The 21,416-nt window shown below is 35.9% G+C and overlaps 3 protein-coding genes across 3 annotated transcripts; all 3 read right to left on the bottom strand.

Moving 5' to 3' along the window:
- Positions 1-449: 449 nt before the first annotated feature.
- LOC126800159 (GDSL esterase/lipase At2g42990-like) lies at positions 450-3,992 on the bottom strand. Its single transcript, XM_050527442.1, has 3 exons — positions 3,624-3,992; positions 1,357-1,849; positions 450-643 (listed from the first exon to the last, which is right to left on the bottom strand). The coding sequence occupies exons 1-3, from the start codon at positions 3,990-3,992 to the stop codon at positions 450-452; spliced, it is 1,056 nt and encodes a 351-aa protein (XP_050383399.1).
- Positions 3,993-6,820: 2,828 nt separating this feature from the next.
- On the bottom strand, positions 6,821-8,009 carry LOC126797290 (GDSL esterase/lipase At4g26790-like). Its single transcript, XM_050523940.1, has 2 exons — positions 7,644-8,009; positions 6,821-7,435 (listed from the first exon to the last, which is right to left on the bottom strand). Exons 1-2 carry the CDS (start codon positions 8,007-8,009, stop codon positions 6,821-6,823), a joined length of 981 nt encoding a protein of 326 aa, XP_050379897.1.
- An 8,730-nt stretch (positions 8,010-16,739) lies between these two features.
- LOC126800158 (GDSL esterase/lipase At2g42990-like) lies at positions 16,740-18,721 on the bottom strand. The gene is made up of 3 exons (XM_050527441.1): positions 18,353-18,721; positions 17,647-18,139; positions 16,740-16,933 (listed from the first exon to the last, which is right to left on the bottom strand). Exons 1-3 carry the CDS (start codon positions 18,719-18,721, stop codon positions 16,740-16,742), a joined length of 1,056 nt encoding a protein of 351 aa, XP_050383398.1.
- Positions 18,722-21,416: the final 2,695 nt, after the last annotated feature.

The following is a 21,416-nucleotide window of genomic DNA, read 5'->3' as shown; positions in this document are numbered from 1 at the left end:
TATATCGCTGAACTACTCAAGATCTTATTAACACAAACACATGGATGATATTATGACTACAATGATTTGCATGTAAGAGTCTTATTTGCACATGCCTTCTCACTGACAGCGTGCTGCTGCTACATGTATATTTCTTGGCGTAGGATTTTTTTATTTATTTAACAAGATGCAATATCAAATGCTCAGAGAACACCGAGGGATGATCCATGTACGGAGATCAGTTCATACTTCATATATTTTCATATATTTAAAGACAAATAATATACATTCCAATATACATAAAGTGATAAAATCTTAGAACCACACACTTCTTGTACAAAAAATAAAAACAGAACAAAAAGGACAAAAAGAAGCCATCACTCCTAAGTCCTAACCTTCTACTTAATTTCTACAGCAATTTGTGAAAGCAGTTCATTTTCTTCAGAGTGAAAACAAATAAGAATACTAAATCAATTGAATAAGTTTAGAAGATCGGGAATCAAATGGTCAGCTATTATCTGATTTGTTCTGTCTGTAGGATGAAAGGCATCCCAGAATATATACTTGCTTGCATCTGTGCAAGTATATGGATTATGCTCATTGCAGAGGTAACTCATCTCAAATGTCCCACTAGAACAACATGCCACTTCAGCAACATCAAATCCTGCCAAAACCAGTAAAAAATTTGTAAATAGTCAGGCCAAGAAAGGCAGTACAAGTAATTAAACTGATATAAAACTTGTGTAGTAAGAAGGGTAATAAAGGATCGATCACCATCTGAGCATTAGCATAAGTTTGCAACCATCATTTTAACGAAACAATGATTTTGCTGCAACAGAGGATGTGCCCTACTTGGCCTGATTGCATAATGCATGCTTATTCAAGCTCATATTGAATTTCTCACCTACTTGTATCCACATTGCCAGTTCATGCCTAAAATATGCATGCTTTCATATATCAGCTGGTATCTGCTATAGATCTAATAATGAGATAATAGTCTTGGACTCTTGGGGGCCTCAAGCCCTCCAGACTACATTACATATCATTAATATTGAAATGAAAGAAAAAGAATTGAGGATTAATCTTTAATTTAGAAGATATGACAGATGCATGACGATATAACGGTAGATACTTTAGGTTCAGACTTCAGATGACCAAAGTTGGAGCAGAATGTGACAAAAAAATCTTGTTGAGAGAGCAGGTGATATCTGATATGTCAATGAATGCAGAAATATTGTGACTTTACCTAAAACGAAGATGCTTTCATGGACATAAATTTCAGTCAAAATCTACTAATCTTGTTATGGCATCATTCACTTCAGGTCCACATAAACATCAAAGTATGAAATTACTAATTGACAGAAACTATGACTTTACCATATGAAGAAGGGTTGCTGATGATCTGATAGAAGAACTCATACACTTTTGCAGTAAATAGAATTTTATAGTCTGGAAGCTCTTGATTCAACTTTGCTGCCATGTTGTTCAACTTCCCATTAAATTCCACAGCCACATTGTTATATTCCTCCACACACTCATGATGATTCATGAAATTTGTTGCCCTCTCCAATGGCAAGCACCCCATCGGGGGTAGCCCGGTCAGGGAAATTTTCCTGACTCCAAGACTGTAAATTTCCCTCAAGAAATTTTCAGCAAGTCCCAATAGGAAATCCTGGTATTGCTGGACTGTGAATTGGGATCTCCGGCGAGGAACTGTGTAGTAGTTCTCAAGGAAATCATTGGTTCCCAAGCTTATCAAGTACAAAGCCTCAGTTAAAATTTCTCTTGCCTTGTGTTGGCCAACATAGTCGCTCAATTTGCTTTGGTACTCCTTGTAGTACTCCACTTCTTTCCACAAAGGTATAACATTCTGCATGCATGAAGAGGTGATATATAGCAGAATTTACTAGAGTTAGAAGCAAGGCCAGACATTAATGCATGACACATTTTATATCAAACTGCATGTCAATTTCGATCAAAGTAGTGTTCTGTTTAAAGCAAGGTTTTAAAAAACTCGCCTCAAGGCTCGCATGAGGCTTAAAAAGCTCAAGACTTAGTCGAAAATGAGTCGTTTTTCTGAAAAAGGCGTAGAGGCGTAAAAAACGCACATTAAGGCGCAAAAAACGCGCTTAAAAGGCGCGCTTCTAAGTTTTTTTTTTAACTTAAAGACCCAAAACGACACCGTTTTGGATGATTAACGAAAATGAAGGGAACAAAAGAGAAGAGACTCTCGGAACCGCATCGCATAATACATCATCGATCTATTGAAGTCGAGAAGAGCCACATCCCAGCCTCGCAGAGACGCAACCACAGATCGATCTACTCTTCTTCTTCAAGAGTTCTACTTGATCGGGCTTTGAGAAGGTATGATACCGAATTACCGATTGCTTTAACTTGAGCCTCTTGGATCCAAAGTCCCTCCAAGTACTATGTTGTAGTCTAATTTATCTTATATGCATTTGGGTATTCATTACTGCCGTGATAATTGTCTGTGATTCAAGTTATTGGGTTTTGTCAAGTTGTTGAATTGTATGAGAAGCATTGTGATTTTTTTGGCGTCAATTTGGTTTATGGTAAGACTGATGTTGAATTCGATACTTTAAATCCCACTGTGTTCTTGAAAAACCGTTATGAGTTCATACCAGCAATCATTTATATGTGGTGTGCATCAGTACTGGTGATGGTGTATATCCTCATGTCTTGTAAATAGCGAGTAAAGTCAAGGTGATTCATGATTGTGGACAGAGTTGTATAATTGATGATGTATTGGCTTATTTCCTATTAGATAGTGTGCCTGGATATTATAGATGCATAAATTGACGGAGGTTTAATGAGGAAAACTATTTTGGGAGTAAAGTCAATAAACCCACTCACATGTAATTGATTTCTTAGTGTTTAATGGACCTTGTCTGTTTAATTTGCATTGAAGTTCTACTGTCCTTTGCTAGTTTGCAAAATTTTTTGAGCATAGTCTGGTGTACAAGCATCATGCTTCTAATATATACAAGCTTATAAGGTGAACAAATGTAAGACCATGAAAACAAAAAAGAAAGAAAACATGTCAGTCACTCACTTCTGTTCATATACTATGTAATATATGAATGAATTGATGGGGGACCTCTGGGATTTAAGTCACTGTGTAAATCATTTTGAAGCAACAATACTATATACACTGTAAAAGTTAGTTTCAAAACAGCCCTACTGATTGAATTGTATGTTCTCTGCATGTTTTGACACACACACATGTACTTATCTTCCAAAGTTATGAGTTCTGAGCTGTTCAATTTGAGGAAAGAGCTAAGGGACTCTTTTATTTATATATTGAAAGTTAAGATTATTGAAAATTAAAGACAACTGATGGGATGAACTTGTATATATAATTGTATCAGAGTTAGGCTTTTGAATATATATAATTGTGTCCTTATTAGCTTTGTATTTGGTCTCTTTATTATATTTATGTCGTAAGGCTTACGCCTTTTACGCCTTAAGCGTTAAAGCTCAAGGCTCTCGTAAAAACGCCTTGAGGTACGCCTTCGCGTTTTAAAACATTGGTTTAAAGTGACTCAACAATGGTTAAACAACATTTTATATCTCACAGAAGAACATTATCATATTAGGCATCCAAGTATAACAAGGAGAATTACCAATACATCAGATGTAGCATTGTCATAGCCAGTTCCAGCAGATGCAAAGCAAACACCGGTGACAAAATCTGAAATCCCAAAATTGGGATCCAAGTAAGCAGGGACCGATGGTTTGAGCCCGAAAGCATTAGAAATGAAATCCGGAGGAATACGACCATTAGAGAACCTTCCTGTGGGTTGACCACCAGCAAAATCACGCCCATATGGCTTGAAATTGCTCTTCAAGAGTGTCGAAATCCGGTTGTTGTTTCCTGAATCCACAGATGAATCTCCAAACACAATAATGGCTGGAACCTTGGCCTCAAGATTTGCTACTTGTAGTAGAATTAGTTGAGTCAACAAGAGCCATGGAGCGTACATGCATGTCATTCTAGTCCTTCCTCTTGTGTCAGGGGCTAGTGGCAAAGATTCAAGAGTTCAAGATAATGAGAGATGCAACTAGGATATAACAACAACAGAGGGATGAGATTTATATATCAATGGCATTTGTGAAGTGGACTGAATAGGTTGATGAGTGTAAACAATGTAATATATGGTTATAGGAGAGGAGGAGACTAGTACATGTCAGATTTAGATTACAACCAATAAAAAATCTGCAATAAATATTTCAAGTCAATAATATGAAATTATGAAATATATTATGGTTATGATAAATAAAAAAATATAATATTTAGTTGAAGTAATAAATGTAAAAATCTGTAAAATAAAAAAGCTGTTGGAATGTCGGACACGCGAACTGACTTTGGACACGGCCCAGACACGCGAGTATCCAAATCGAACACGCGGACACGCACCCACTCATAATAAAAATGAAAGTGTTTATGGTGAGAATCAAACCTTGGTCATCCAAGGCACTCAACAACTCTTCAACCATTCCAACATATTCAATTTTTGTAATATTTATGCACATTTTAATATATATATATATATATATATATATATATATACAGTCATTATCCAGAGTGAAGCTTCACTCTGAAATTACATAGTGAAGTTCCAATTTTGGCACACTTTTCGGTCAATTTTTTTCACCATAAGCGATTCAATATTTAGGTATGTTATTCAAGATCATCTCTACAAAGTTTCATCAAATTTGACAATGGTTTGAGCTTTCAAAATTGAGATTTACACAAACGGTTCATATTGAATAGTTTTAATTCATTCATTGATTTAATCTAATTTCAATACCTTAACGATGTCCGAATTAGATGAAATTTTATAGAGATGATCTTGAATAATATACCTAAATATTGAATCACTTATGGTTAAAAAAATTGACCGAAAAGTGTGCCAAAATTGGAACTTCACTCTGTAATTTCAGAGTGAAGCTTCACTCTGGATAGGGACTATATATATATATATATATAAATAGAGAAACTTGTGATAAAAATAAGAATGTTTGTGGTGGGATTCAAACCTGGTTATCCAAGATACTTATCAAATCCTTAGCCATTCTAACAAGTTATGTTTTCATCATTTTAATGCACACTTAGAATTAAACTGAGATAAAATCATAAAATTATCACAGTTCATATATGAAACATCGATCGGATCTGCTGCAATAGCACCATGTGGCCAACCTAGATTGATAATTGCATGCCTAATTAATCTGACATTGAATTTTTCACCAACTCGTATCCAGTAGTCAGTTCATGCATAAATAAATAATTCAATGTATGCCTTTCCTCGTTTTAATTGGTGTAGTACTCTTTGGAGTCTTTGCCCGTTAATATATAGATCAGGCATCAGGTAAATATCTTGTTACATGTTTGATCACGCAAGTAACGTAACCCAGTATGTATACCGGCCCTGTGGTAATCACATCGCTGTGGATATATAGATATAGCTGAGGTAGTAGTATTACTCAATCAAGGTAATTGAATTTTAGGGTTCTGGGTTTAGTTCATCGAAAGTTAAACTACAATAAAACTTCTATAAATGAATAACGTCGGACCAGAAGATATTATTACTTTAACGAGATTATTATATTATTAATAAATAAATAATTTATTTATTTATCGATAAATTAATAAATTATTATTTTACATAGAGTTTTGTTGTTATTTTATAGAGTATTTAGTCTCACTACTATATCTATTTTTAGCTAGAATTATATATTTATTCACTTTCCAAATTTGGTATAATTTTATGTCTAAAAGTAATTTTAAAACGATAAGTTTAAATAATTACTTTCTTTAATTTGTATTATGAATTTTATTCACTATTTTTTATACATTTGATAAATTATTATTTTAACTATTTTTTAAAATTTAATAAATTAATTATTACTTTATATATTCGATGTGACCTAAAGATATTTTTTAAAAAAATATTATTTGCATTTAGCGAGGTTCCTAGTAATATACACTGGTCCCGACAGTGCCAGATCTTGAATCGAATATCCGGAGGGGCCAATATATATTAAATTTTAAATTAAATGTTAGTTAATGCACAATTATACCATATATAGAAAACAATTGTAGCATAATTATATACCATTATGTCATAACTATACACAATTATACCATATTATAGCATTTTGACCATAATCACACATAAATTACATAATAATTAAAACAAATTTCTGATCTTACTGCGGGGCCACATCCCCCTCTAGCCTCCATCATGATTCGTCACTGGGTCCTAAGTCGGGACCGGATAAAATTATTACTTAAGTAAAGTTATTAATTTATCAAATATTCATTTATCGAGGTTAGATTATATATCGAAGTTGGATATGAAAATCTAGTTATGCAGTAGTTATCACACGATATATCTCCGGCATGAGCGGAGCCAAGATTTCATAATAGGTTGGGCTAAAAAAATTACAATTATTTATGGGCTATATATAGAAATTTGAGGTGAGCTAATATTTAAAATTTAATTTTTTACATTACATTTAGCTAGAAAGATAAATTTTTTGTAGTAATTTAAGGTGAGTTATAACCCACGGTAGCCCGTATATAACTACGCTCTTGTATTTCCTCCTATAGATGTTCTACTCTAGAGTAGTTGTGTACATATTTCAGTTGGGCTATTCAAAAGAAATGGCATTGATCAGAGGGGTCCCGATGTAGATCGATCTATTAATTGCATCATTATGCATGACTTCTTTCTCCAATCGAAGATAAGGTCCACAAGGATTGAAGATTGTTACTTACTCTTTCAGCACAATGAATGCAAACTTAATGCCACCGTTAAGTCGATGCTTTCATATGGACATAAATATAAATATAGTCAAAATCTTGCTCTGGCACTACGATTAAATTCGATGGAAGCATCAAAATAGGACATGGTTGATCGAAAATCATGTACTTACCGAATTGGGAAGGTGTTTTGATCATCTGATAGACGAGCTGATAAACCTTCTCTGTAAGCAGAATCCTATAGCCTGGAAGCTCTCTGTTAACCTTTGCCACCATGTTCTTCAACTTCACATTAAACTCCACAGCCACACTGTTGTACTCCTCCGTGCAATCATGGTGACCCAATAAATTTATGGTTCTCTCTAAGGGCAAGCACCCCATCGGAGGGAGCCCCGTTAGGGAAATCTTCCTGACTCCAAGAGCATAAAGCTCCCTCATGAATTTTTCGGCTATTCCGATGAGGAAGTCCTGGTACTGCTGAACTGTATATTCAACTTGCCGTTTGGGTAGCAGGTAGTAGTTCTCGAGGAAATCATTGGTTCCCAAGCTTATCACATACAAAGCTTCTGTCAAAATTTCTCTTGCCTTATGATGCCCGATATGGGCTCTCAATTTGGCCTGGTATTCCTTGTAGTACTCCACTTCTTTCCATAGAGGTATCACATTCTGCATGGCGATCGACAATTAAGTTACCATACTAGTACGTAGGTGAGGAGAGTTTCTCTTGCTAGCTAGACAGTCCAACATGTTATATATACAGAATTGTCTATTTCGACAGGAACACTTTGCTGAAAGAAAGCTTACATGCTACTAAGATTGATTAAGAGGCATATATATGGTATGCATTCAAATGACTTTAGATTAAGAGACTTACTAATACATCAGAAGTTGCATTGTCATAGCCAGTTCCAGCAGAAGCAAAGCAAACACCGGTAGCAAAATCCGAAATCCCATACTTGGGATCCAAGTAAGCCGGAACGAGTGGTTTCAGACCAAAAGCCTCAGAGATGAAATCCGGAGGAACACGACCATTGGAGAATCTTCCTGTGGGTTGACCCCCAGCAAAGTCGCGCCCATATGGCTTGAAGTTGCTCTTCAAAAGCGTTGAAATCTGGTTATTGTTTCCAGAATCGACAGTGGAGTCTCCAAAGACAATGATGGCCGGAACCTTAGCCTCATGTCTTGCTACTTGTAGGAGGATTTGAGAGAATAAGAGCCATGCGATGTATATGTATGCCATTGTACAACTTGGTCGTGCCTTAGAGGCTAGCTAGTGGCAAGCATCAAGATGTATGATATATAAGAGAAGGGCAATCATGTTATAATAACTCGATCGAGAGGAGTTGATGGGGTCGTATTCAATGGTAGGTGCATCAGGGGCGGAACTGTGTTCAAGCCCGACGGGTTCCGGACCCCTTGGCTTCTGACAAGTTCCCAATACTATAGTGAGTGATGTAGTGATAAAAAGATTTATAAGATTGATATATTCTATATATGAACCCCGGGAAATCTCATATTGGAACCTCATGCAACCGGTAAGAAAGAAAAAAGAGACAAAAAGATTACCATTGACATGATTACTATTTTATATGATTGGATTCTAAAAAGGAAAAATTATCATAGATGTTGGGTATTTGACAGACTTCTATTGCTATAAATTAATGATTTTCATTTCCTTGTGATCAGTGATTTTAAATAAAATTTTAATAAGTTTTCTGATGAAAAAAAATACAAAAAAAATGAAAACATTTAACTAGCTAAGCAGAATAAAATCAATCAAATCTACTACCGTCAAGCTCGGATCCCTCCTAAATAAAATCATGAGTTCGCCACTGGGTGCATGATCGAGCGTAGTCGACTAAGCAATGGTTGCTATACATTAATACATATATGCGTGCAATATGTCAGAGGTTGAATATCAAATTAATGGAATTTGATGTGTATATATATATATATAATCTTAAAACTCAAACATGGGTGGAAACTGATAAACCAACAAGGATTTGATCGAGTTTGCTGGAGCTTGGAGGCCAATTCAATCATGTCACGTGCCCAGTTTGGTTAATAATTCATCTACTGAAGACTAACCCAGTACAGAATGCCTTCTTTGTTCTTGGCTGTTGGTATAGGTCCTATAGGACAAGCAGTGCCAGCATTATATATAGTGCAGTAATATTAGGTATGACCTGATCCTATATATACATAATATATATGCTTTAAGTTTTTTATTTTTATTTTTTATGAGATGTATATGCTTTAAGTTGATACTTGTTTGCATTCCAAAAGTTTGCCTCAGTAACGTTACTAGTGTAAAAAAACACTTGTGAATATGAGAAAATCCTGCTCTACGTGGCTGTATGTCATGCAGTATAAACAGTGATGAACAGTAGATATACACATTAATTGTGAATGGTGAAAAAATGTAAAATCTAGATAGGAAAAAAATATTATTGCTCTATTATGGACTTATTTGTTATTTTCTGAGGAACTAGCCTTCAACATGCCAATAATTTTTACATAAACAACCTCCTTATCTAAACGTTACTTTATTTTTTTGCGGGAATTACTGATGTCCTAGAAAACAATAAATCTAAGTTCAATAAAGCAAAATAAACACAGATGAAACATACTAATTTGACCAAACGTGCACATACAAGGCTAGAAAATTTCAAGCAAAACTAAATATTTTTGCGACGGATTTTAGGGCACCAGATAGAATTTATTTATTTAACATAAATACAAATACAAAACTCAGAATCTTCCTCTCAGATAAAAAGTTGTTTAGCTACTCATGATAAATATAAATACAAAGTTACTTGAAGAAAAAGACACTCCACACCAGTTTTATACAGCAGAGGGATGCTTCACACAGTATTAAACACACTCACACTCAATGTATACTATACACTCTTATTCTTCAGTACCACTCTCGGACTTTTGATCTCAACCCCTTGGTTGAATCCTATCTTGAGTTTTAGACGGAGTTGATGCAGCTGCTTCATAAGACACAATTAAATGTTAGCCTGGTCCATCATGTAGAGGTCCAACAATCTTGTCTCCTTTTTTGTATTCGTTCCAAAGACTATGATTTTGATCTCCTACTCCTAGGATTTCGCCTTTCATCTTCATCTCCCTCTTCTCTTCTGAATATTGTCATTTCTCTCGTAACAGTGTCATGCAAGAAGTTCTTGTTACTTGCAATCATTTCCACATCATATTTATACTAGGATAAAAATATTTGCCACCTCAGTACTCTCCCTCTATCTGCTGCATCAATTAATTTGTAGTTTTTAACTTTTTAAATTTTTTAACTCTTTTGTTGTCAGTTCTAACTATAAATTTGTTTCCTAGGAATGCTTCAGTGTATTTGATGCTCTTGATCAGAACTAACACCTCTTTATCCCCAGTGGAATAGTTTAGTTCTGTCGCATTAAACTTTCCGATAGAAACTTGCAAATCTTTTCATGATGGTTATCTGGGGTCATGGTTAGAACTACTCCAGTACTCCTACCCAGTAATAATCATTTGCATCTGTCTGCAAGATGATTAAGTCTCATTCTTCCGGCAGCTGTAAAGGAAGTAGACTTTGGGTTAACTCCTTGATCTTTTTGAAAATATTACTATCGTCTTCCGTAAATCACCATTTCTTCTTGGAACTGGTTTTTGGAGAGAGTAACGCAGTAAGACCACTTACTTGAGGGAAAAAGTCCCTCGTAAAATTGACAACTCCTAAAAATCTTTGTAAGGATTTTACATCCGGGATCTGATATGGGAATTGACTGATTTTCTTGACAATATGTTCTTGGAGACGAATCTCTCCATCTTTAATATGAATACCTAAGAAATTAATTTCCTTTCTTTAACATAAATGTATCTTCTTTTGTCCCAAAATGATTCTTTTATGGTTAGTGAGCTTGCAAACTTGCTCCAGATGTTTCAGATGCTCATTCATAGTTCTAGAGAAGACCAAGATGTCATCTATATAAACTAAGCAGAAATCTGAATAGGGGTTGAAAAGGTTGTCCTTTTTTCTTTGGAAAATAGATGGAGCCTGCTTAAGACCAAATGACATAACCATCCATTCGTAATGCCCTTGCGGTGTTCCAAAAGCTGTTAAGGCTATATAATCTGGGTGCATTTTCACTTGCCAAAATCCTGATTTAGCGTCAAACTTGGAGAAGATCTTACCTCCTTTGAGTCGGTTTATGAGAACTCTCACTTGAGCTATCTAATAACCGTCTTTAACGGTTTTCTTGTTGACATCTTTGTAGTAAATTACCATCCTCGTTTTCCCCCTTACTTGTTCAACATGATTTCTTATTAGGAAGGCTGGAGCATGATGCAGATTATTTGAAGATCTAATTAACCCTTTTTCAAGTTGCTCTTGAATCTGGCTTTCCATTTCTTTCATGTCTTCTTCCCTATAATGAAGATAGCCTTCATATGGCAGATGGCAATGGCATCATGCATTTTGAGTTGACAATATATCGGGTTTCAGCAACCTTTCTATTTCTGCAATGGCTGGCACCTTTTTTTGTTCTACTTTGTTCGCATATACTTTCATATTATGCTCTCTTATATATTATTCTTCTCCATCCTAGCTTTCTTCTAATGAATCTGAATCAGATCATCTTTCAGGAAAATTGAATTCTTCTCCAGACTCAGAATTTTCTGATTTCATGTTTGACACTATCTCACTATGATCTTTCAAATGGTCTTTTAGCCGCAAAACGGGCTCCAAAATTGGCTTGTAATCACCACTCTTCGCTGATGATCTCTAATATTGATCGGTAAATCCTATTCCGGTGACACTTACTGCTTCTGTAAGGTGAGATTCCCAGAAGAACTTATGGTTCTTCTCAAATCCAATCATTTTTTAATTTTAAATCACAGTTTGTTGGAGAATGAAATCATTTTCGATCAACACATCAGCTCCTTGGTTTTCACATTGCTAGATGACCTTGTAGATAAAGAATCCTACGCCTAAAGAAATATTAACATTGCGAGCCATAGTGTTCATGACTATTTCATGTTCTCCCATAGCAACTTCAGTGACTGATCTTGGATATTTTTCCCAATATTCGTTTGGGATGGCATATCTTTTTGTAAGTGTGTACCCTGAGCCACTATCCACGAACGCGTGCAAGTGGTATTTCTTGTATTTGGAGAACTTCAGTCTTATGGTGATATAGTTGTTGAATCTGCTAGTCAGAACTTGCTTGACTTATTCTTTGATTTGTGTAGCTAGCCGTTCCATGAAATGTAACTCTTTCAATGATAAGATTCTTGACGAGATCTAATGTACCTCCGATAGTATTAACAGACTATATTAATCTTTTTTTCTGACTTAATGAAGTCTTCTTCTATCTTGATCTTTTTCAACTCCTCTTCTTGTTCCATTGAATCATGGAACTCTGTATATTATGGGCATCCATTTTTCCTGTTCTACGTCTTAATTCTGCTATGAAGCACTCTCGATGATAAGTTTCGCCTGTATTTTCATGGTACATTGGGATTAACTCATTTTCTACACATTTACAGAAATCACAGATGAATTTTCTTGGATTAGGGTAGAAACTGCTGATAATATCAGGAGTGTCTTGTTTCCATTTGAGAAAATGCAACACAAAGATATGACGATATCCTTCAGCGTTGTCTTCTTCTTCTGAACTTTCTGAAGAGGCTTTCTCGAAATCATCTTTTAATGGGTACTCAAGAGAATAAACTGAATCATTCTCTTCATCAAAATATGTTATTTCAAACCCTTTCAAGTTTGCATACTCAATTGCTTCTTCATACTCTTCGATTAAGGCTCTTGATGATCTTTTATCCTTTTTTGGATACTCATTCGCATAATGTTCTTCTGCTTTGCATAACTAACATCTGCACATCTTTACTTCTCTTGTAGAACCAGAATTGGTTTATTTTTCTTGAAAAATCTTTTCCTATGAATAGAGTTCTTTTTTCGCCTTCATATCTTCTTTTTAAGGCTTTTCCGGAAATTGTACTTCCTTTATAGGAGAAATTCTTTTTCCTGCTTTGTTGCTAGAGAACTTCTTCTTGTATTTTCTTTCCATGTGACATCCCCACTGCATATGAGTCTCTCATATATTGGGACACGTGTTTTCAACTCCTCTGAATTATTTCTTTGCAGTTTTTGACTTTCTGTTCTCTACGCATTGCTTTCTCAGGAGATCCCTGACTCTCTTTGTAGTTTTGGATTTCCTTGTAATAGGTTCTTACCATAACTTCATTATCGATGTCTCAAATGGTGCAGTTGTAATTCTAGAATCCATTGGTGTATTCTTCAAAATACCTCATATTGCATTTACTCAGCTTCTGGATATTTGCCTTGGCTCTCTCATTCAATTGCTCGCTATGTCCCGTTATATTTCCTCAAAATTGTGCATATATCGGGCATGAAAAGTCTAGGGGATTGTTGGTTTGAGGCAATTTGGTAGCCCAATCAGGCCACTGGGTGCTTCTCTTGAAGGATTGCTACAACTTATGGACTATTCCAGTCAAAGTTAACTCATTATATGCATGAACTTCAGAATACTCGTATTTTGACAATACCAGAGGTTGGGTTAACCTCAAGCTAGCCACCCAATTGTCTATGACTTTTCTTTTGTCTCCGACATGGTCTAGTTCAAGACATACTCATCTTTCAGATACCGACTGTCCCCATTTTGTAGGAATAAACTTTTGAGAACTCATTTCTCCATGTTTTCCTGTATGAGCTAATTCTTTGGAAAGTTTGATTTTATTTTCCCTGATGATCTTAGTAGGGTAGTTCGTGATATTCTGAACTACTGTACTTTCTTGAGGAGGACTTGATGTATTCACATTTTATGTATTCATGTTAGAGGATTCACCAGACTCTGGCTTGGCCTCTTTATACAGAAGAATTTTCCTATGTTTTCTTATTTTTACTTGCGAGATCTGTTGTATGATTTTTTTTAATTCCTCTGCCGACTCACAAGTTTCTGCTTGTGCATATAGACTCTTGAGTCTTTCAGCTCCAAGCATCTTTATTGGTCTCTTTGTATCCTCTCCCTCGAATGATTCTTCAAGAAATACAGATGGTCTAGTCCTCGAAGTGATTACTTCTTCATAACTGGCAAATGAATGTCGATGGAACTGTAAGCTTATCTTTCCTCTCATGTCTTCATAGATTGATGTCTTAGTATTCTCAATTTGCTTAATTGGAGGAGTCAGATTCTACTCTCGCGAAAGTGTCATCTCATTCCATTTTGTAACATGTTTATGGTCGGTATGATTTCTTGGATTGGTGAGGATGGATGTAGTGATTCCTGGACTATTAAGGAATTTAGTATTTGGTGCGACATTCGAGCTCATGAGTATATAATAGATTCGGTAATCTATGACAAGCTCAATCATTCCTTTTTTCATAGAAATTTCATATGTCTTGATTCTCAATCTAAGACAATGTGTTGCATCTATGAGGTGAGTGGTGAAGTTTGGAAAAACATTAAAGTATGCGACCTGATTGCATACGGAGGCTTCTACCGTTCCTAACAAACTTTTTTTGAAATCTGTTATCATGTCATCTTGCAGGACGCATACGACAGAGCCGTCTATCTCATCTCTAGCTAGTAGTTTCATTCATACATTTACTGCTCTAATGTGCATGTATGAATAGCCCTTTCGAACTGCTTAACTTACTTTCTTATGAGTTATTAGCCTGATATATGTTTCTTAACATTTTACTGGAACAGTTAGTTCATGAATCTTGAACATGTGAGAATCTAAAAGGAAAAAACCTCTCTTATAGATCTCGTTGAGTCTGAATTTAGGAATTTAGGCCTCCCATACACTTGATTTTATCTCATTGTACTCAAATTCTTGAGCATTGATAAGTTGTACATGAATTGTGCTCCTTTTGCTGAATACTCTGCTCAACATCTTCATGTTCATTTTTTCAGTGGAAATGAAGAATTTGCATGTAAGAAGCTTAGATTCACTAAACTTAAGCTTACTTTCTTATCTTGAGTAGGAAGGTAAGATCACCTTGCTAGCTACATTTTGAGCTAATTGTTCTTCATTGATTTTCTTTGTTCCAGCTTCAGCCTTCATTTTTTCTACACTTTTTTTTGTAGATGAGAGAGTTTTAGGTTCAACTCCATGAATTGCTCCTCTAGCTCCATACATATCTCTTGAAGACAAGTAATATTATAGTTTTGCTGATGAATTATAGCTTTTAGGTTTTCAGCAAGGGCTTCTGAAGTAGGAAGATATAAACTTTTTGTTGCTTTGTCTTTTTCCTTGACTTTTACCTTAACTATTTGGTTCATTATATTCGGACGATAAGGGTTTGTAAATACTCTTTCAAAGTTTCTTGAGCTTTTCTCATTTCAAACGCTTGCTCTTGGATGTTATTAGTAAGGGTTTCTGTTTGAACTAACTTCTTTTTTATGTCTAGCAGATATTGCTTTATTTTTAGGTAGTCAAGCTTTACTTCAAGCTTTTCGATTCTTGTGTTTACTTCTTCAAGTTGATTAATCTTGAGATGAAATCTCTCAAGTTGTACAAGTAGCTTTTATGCAGCCTTGTTGTTGGATAAATCATTTAGGAATTCTATCAAACTTGGCCGAGCTGGATCATGTTTTTCAACTCCTATCTCTTGTTGAAGATGCGAGAATTTATCGTAAAGTGTATTTAGTACTTTATAAGTGTATTCTATCGAGTTTTGATCCTCTTGGATATGTCTTGAATGAAAACACTTTTGTCACCTATCAGAATATTTGTAATACAAAATGATTGATAATTTTTTGGTTTGGATTCTCTCTTATTAGTTGAGAGAAGCCAATTTTGTGGCATAAGACTTTTAATCTACCTGCTTTTGAGCTAAGCATGGTTTGATACTAGTTAAGGCGGATCTAACCGATGCTCAAAATATTTATGGGTCTCTGATCTTCTTCAAAAATTTCCTCGACGACTATGATATTTTCTCTAGTCTCGAAGATTCTACGTTGGACTCTATAGATAATATCCTAGTAATTTATGGTTTTTCTAGGAAGGTTATCTCTATATTTCACTAATTTTTTATATTTTTCTTTTTCCTCTTGGAGTTCTTTCAAAGAAATTTTTACAAAAGCTAAAAGTTCAAGTCTAGAGTATTAATTCTGTAATAATGATAGAAACAATAAATGTTTACCTTCGAGTAGAGGATGAATTTAAATATTTGTAGTATGTTAAAAAAATTCAAAAATCAAGACTCATCATGCTCCGTTAATTTTTTTTACTTAAACAATACTAGGGTAAAAATACACATGTAAACAGTATGCAGCAAAATGTACTGTAGCTGCTGTATGAGGTACAGCAACGTACAGTAGACAAACCCGTGAATATGAGCTTATATACGTAGTGTCCTGATCTCTGGTGCTAATGGCCAGTCGTCCAACTTACCTTGATTATGACATAACATTTCGTGGAATATACATATATAAAAATCTGATGACATAATAGAATTTGAATGTCAATTCTTTAAACACAAACATTATATCGCTGAACTACTCAAGATCTTATTAACACAAACACATGGATGATATTATGACTACAATGATTTGCATGTAAGAGTCTTATTTGCACATGCCTTCTCACTGACAGCGTGCTGCTGCTACATGTATATTTCTTGGCGTAGGATTTTTTTATTTATTTAACAAGATGCAATATCAAATGCTCAGAGAACACCGAGGGATGATCCATGTACGGAGATCAGTTCATACTTCATATATTTTCATATATTTAAAGACAAATAATATACATTCCAATATACATAAAGTGATAAAATCTTAGAACCACACACTTCTTGTACAAAAAATAAAAACAGAACAAAAAGGACAAAAAGAAGCCATCACTCCTAAGTCCTAACCTTCTACTTAATTTCTACAGCAATTTGTGAAAGCAGTTCATTTTCTTCAGAGTGAAAACAAATAAGAATACTAAATCAATTGAATAAGTTTAGAAGATCGGGAATCAAATGGTCAGCTATTATCTGATTTGTTCTGTCTGTAGGATGAAAGGCATCCCAGAATATATACTTGCTTGCATCTGTGCAAGTATATGGATTATGCTCATTGCAGAGGTAACTCATCTCAAATGTCCCACTAGAACAACATGCCACTTCAGCAACATCAAATCCTGCCAAAACCAGTAAAAAATTTGTAAATAGTCAGGCCAAGAAAGGCAGTACAAGTAATTAAACTGATATAAAACTTGTGTAGTAAGAAGGGTAATAAAGGATCGATCACCATCTGAGCATTAGCATAAGTTTGCAACCATCATTTTAACGAAACAATGATTTTGCTGCAACAGAGGATGTGCCCTACTTGGCCTGATTGCATAATGCATGCTTATTCAAGCTCATATTGAATTTCTCACCTACTTGTATCCACATTGCCAGTTCATGCCTAAAATATGCATGCTTTCATATATCAGCTGGTATCTGCTATAGATCTAATAATGAGATAATAGTCTTGGACTCTTGGGGGCCTCAAGCCCTCCAGACTACATTACATATCATTAATATTGAAATGAAAGAAAAAGAATTGAGGATTAATCTTTAATTTAGAAGATATGACAGATGCATGACGATATAACGGTAGATACTTTAGGTTCAGACTTCAGATGACCAAAGTTGGAGCAGAATGTGACAAAAAAATCTTGTTGAGAGAGCAGGTGATATCTGATATGTCAATGAATGCAGAAATATTGTGACTTTACCTAAAACGAAGATGCTTTCATGGACATAAATTTCAGTCAAAATCTACTAATCTTGTTATGGCATCATTCACTTCAGGTCCACATAAACATCAAAGTATGAAATTACTAATTGACAGAAACTATGACTTTACCATATGAAGAAGGGTTGCTGATGATCTGATAGAAGAACTCATACACTTTTGCAGTAAATAGAATTTTATAGTCTGGAAGCTCTTGATTCAACTTTGCTGCCATGTTGTTCAACTTCCCATTAAATTCCACAGCCACATTGTTATATTCCTCCACACACTCATGATGATTCATGAAATTTGTTGCCCTCTCCAATGGCAAGCACCCCATCGGGGGTAGCCCGGTCAGGGAAATTTTCCTGACTCCAAGACTGTAAATTTCCCTCAAGAAATTTTCAGCAAGTCCCAATAGGAAATCCTGGTATTGCTGGACTGTGAATTGGGATCTCCGGCGAGGAACTGTGTAGTAGTTCTCAAGGAAATCATTGGTTCCCAAGCTTATCAAGTACAAAGCCTCAGTTAAAATTTCTCTTGCCTTGTGTTGGCCAACATAGTCGCTCAATTTGCTTTGGTACTCCTTGTAGTACTCCACTTCTTTCCACAAAGGTATAACATTCTGCATGCATGAAGAGGTAATATATAGCAGAATTTACTAGAGTTAGAAGCAAGGCCAGACATTAATGCATGACACATTTTATATCAAACTGCATGTCAATTTCGATCAAAGTAGTGTTCTGTTTAAAGTGACTCAACAATGGTTAAACAACATTTTATATCTCACAGAAGAACATTATCATATTAGGCATCCAAGTATAACAAGGAGAATTACCAATACATCAGATGTAGCATTGTCATAGCCAGTTCCAGCAGATGCAAAGCAAACACCGGTGACAAAATCTGAAATCCCAAAATTGGGATCCAAGTAAGCAGGGACCGATGGTTTGAGCCCGAAAGCATTAGAAATGAAATCCGGAGGAATACGACCATTAGAGAACCTTCCTGTGGGTTGACCACCAGCAAAATCACGCCCATATGGCTTGAAATTGCTCTTCAAGAGTGTCGAAATCCGGTTGTTGTTTCCTGAATCCACAGATGAATCTCCAAACACAATAATGGCTGGAACCTTGGCCTCAAGATTTGCTACTTGTAGTAGAATTAGTTGAGTCAACAAGAGCCATGGAGCGTACATGCATGTCATTCTAGTCCTTCCTCTTGTGTCAGGGGCTAGTGGCAAAGATTCAAGAGTTCAAGATAATGAGAGATGCAACTAGGATATAACAACAACAGAGGGATGAGATTTATATATCAATGGCATTTGTGAAGTGGACTGAATAGGTTGATGAGTGTAAACAATGTAATATATGGTTATAGGAGAGGAGGAGACTAGTACATGTCAGACCTTGAATTTCACAAGGCCCTTGCAGTACTGTGGCAGAAAGTAATTAATAGTGCCTTATATAACTATCATTGAGGAAATAAAAGATAGCTAGGATGAGTGGAATTTCTTACACCAATGCATCATAGACATAAGTTTGCTGCAGGTCAATTCAATAATGTCACAGTTGCATGGTTTGATTGAAAATTAGACAAATACCAACTATAGAAACACTATATACTGTACTTGCAGGTTGATAGAGAGCAGCGCTGCTGCATTGCATTTCGGCCATGGCTTTATAGTTTAATAACATCTTTACCACTTCATCAAGTATTTTTTTGCTAAATCCAGACGAGTATCACCGGCTCCGGCCATGATACTCGGCAGCTGTTTTGTCCGAGTACTAGGCAGCTGCGTCCTAGCTCACAGAAGCAAAAGCAAGTATCAAAAAGCTCAATCAACTAACGTGGTCATATTAACCAGACTAAAAAGCTATGGTCCTAGTGATGTTGGTAAGGAAGAGGTAATTATAAATGGCAACTAATTCGGGTTTACATTATTGTCACGGTGGAGTAGACCGGAAAGATTACTTTTTGATGAATGATCGACAGAGAGTAGTTGTAAGAATTGAATGGGGTGATCAAGGTTGTCATCACATATCTGTTGGCTTTCATGTGATGCTCATTTATAGGACCTTTTCTGCTGTGAATTGGCAAATGTGCTTAGAAGATTACAGGAGTCTTGAAGTCTTAAACCATTTTTCTTTCGTAGAAGTTATGAGACTCTGTCAGTTGCTCCCTTGGAAAACTCTCTGACATTACTTCTTCACTGGTTTAATGATCCATGATATTACCCATGCGAACTAAAGATTTTTAGAAAAGAAAAGAATGACAGCTTGTTCTAGTTTCTATAAAACAGAGTAATCATTTACCCCCCCCCCCCCCCCCAAAAAAAAAAAAAGAGTGATGATCAAAATACCAACTTCTTTTTTGTTCCTCACCATCTACCCTTCTTATAGAAAGGTGCTTATTTACATAGAAGCATACTGTAATAACTCGTATAAGAGAAATGAACGCGTGCATAAAAATAGCTTCTATGAGGATTGCTAGTAGGCAAGAGGATTCCTCAAACAGGTGCATAGAAGAACTTTTGATGTATCATTCAGCAAATTAACTTAAAGTATTTATGTGGAATCTCTATCTATGTATGGTTATGCAAAAAATTAACAAGCACAGAGAATCAAATGTACCATGTAAAAACTTTATCGGACCTGAAATTGTGTGAACGTACTCGGTACTCCTTTTCTAAGATATTGATTGATCGATATAATGGCATGGGAAATGTAGGAACCAGACCAATAATTTGATTAATTGAAGCCATCTGCAACTCTATATGATCTCCCTCTTCTTCACCGTCACTAGTTAGACGGAAACTCTGTTGCTAAACGCTAAAGCTCCTCTCCATATCTCCGCTTTTGTGTTGCATACTCCTCTTCTTCGATCATTCTTGAGACCGCGAACCTTCTTCATCAATTTTCCTCTCCAGATTCCGGGTGGTTCCGAGTCTGAAGACAGTTCACGAGCTTCATCGATTTGTCACAAGTTTTCGAGGACTTCCCTTGAAATGCAAGCTTCATCGACCTTCAAAATCAGTGCGTCATTTGAGCGAGACGAGAGCTACAGTACGTACTCTCTTTCAGTTCTCGTATTGCCGATTAGCAATCATCATTGTTTTTTTTTTCCTTTCCCATTCCGACCAGTCGCGCCACACGTAAGATAAACCCTAACCATTGTTCATTACTGAACAATGACACTTCTATTGCATCGTATATTGGGCCACTCGGGTGTGGGCTAAGCGCCCAAACGAAGCTGCTGATTAAAACTGGACAGGTACAGGTAACTGATATTTTGGTTTCTGTTTTTTTTCCTCTTTTAATTTTAATAACGTTGATTAATAAAAGCCTAAGGGGCCATTTCACTCACACTCTGCTATCATTTTTATGGTAGAACAAGGTGTCCAGAAAGTTCATTTAGAACAAGCCGTGGTACGTATGATTGATAAACCACCTACTCGAAACAACCCACATTAACGAGACAAGACGCATAATTAGGTGCAATAATCCTAGAACTAGGAAGATAAACTAAAATGAAATCAAAAGACAAAAATAACCAAGTTACTCCATCTAAATGTGAGATAAAACTCAGTTATATATTCTACTAATTCTGGTAAGAAGGCATGATATATGCGTCTTTGCATACGCATCCCCCAGCCCAAACAGCTCACCTGGACCATACCCGGCTCTAATCTCATCAGATCTGACCCATGATCCATGCCCAAAAGCCTCATCCCCAGCCCAGATCCGATAGTCCCAAAGGCATAATTACCTCTTCCTAGGTTCCCAACAACAGAAGATGTAGTCATATCACCGTGTACCTTCATGGTAGCTACCAACATGAGGTCGCGAGAAGACAGCCTACCTCCACGGCTCCACCCATGATCCTCACCTTGTCTTTTTCTC

Source organism: Argentina anserina, chromosome 6, assembly GCF_933775445.1.
Source record: "Argentina anserina chromosome 6, drPotAnse1.1, whole genome shotgun sequence".
NCBI classification, from domain to species: Eukaryota; Viridiplantae; Streptophyta; class Magnoliopsida; order Rosales; family Rosaceae; genus Argentina; species Argentina anserina.
The sequence above is the reverse complement of the archived record's forward strand: the minus strand, read 5'-3'. Positions and strand labels throughout refer to the sequence as shown.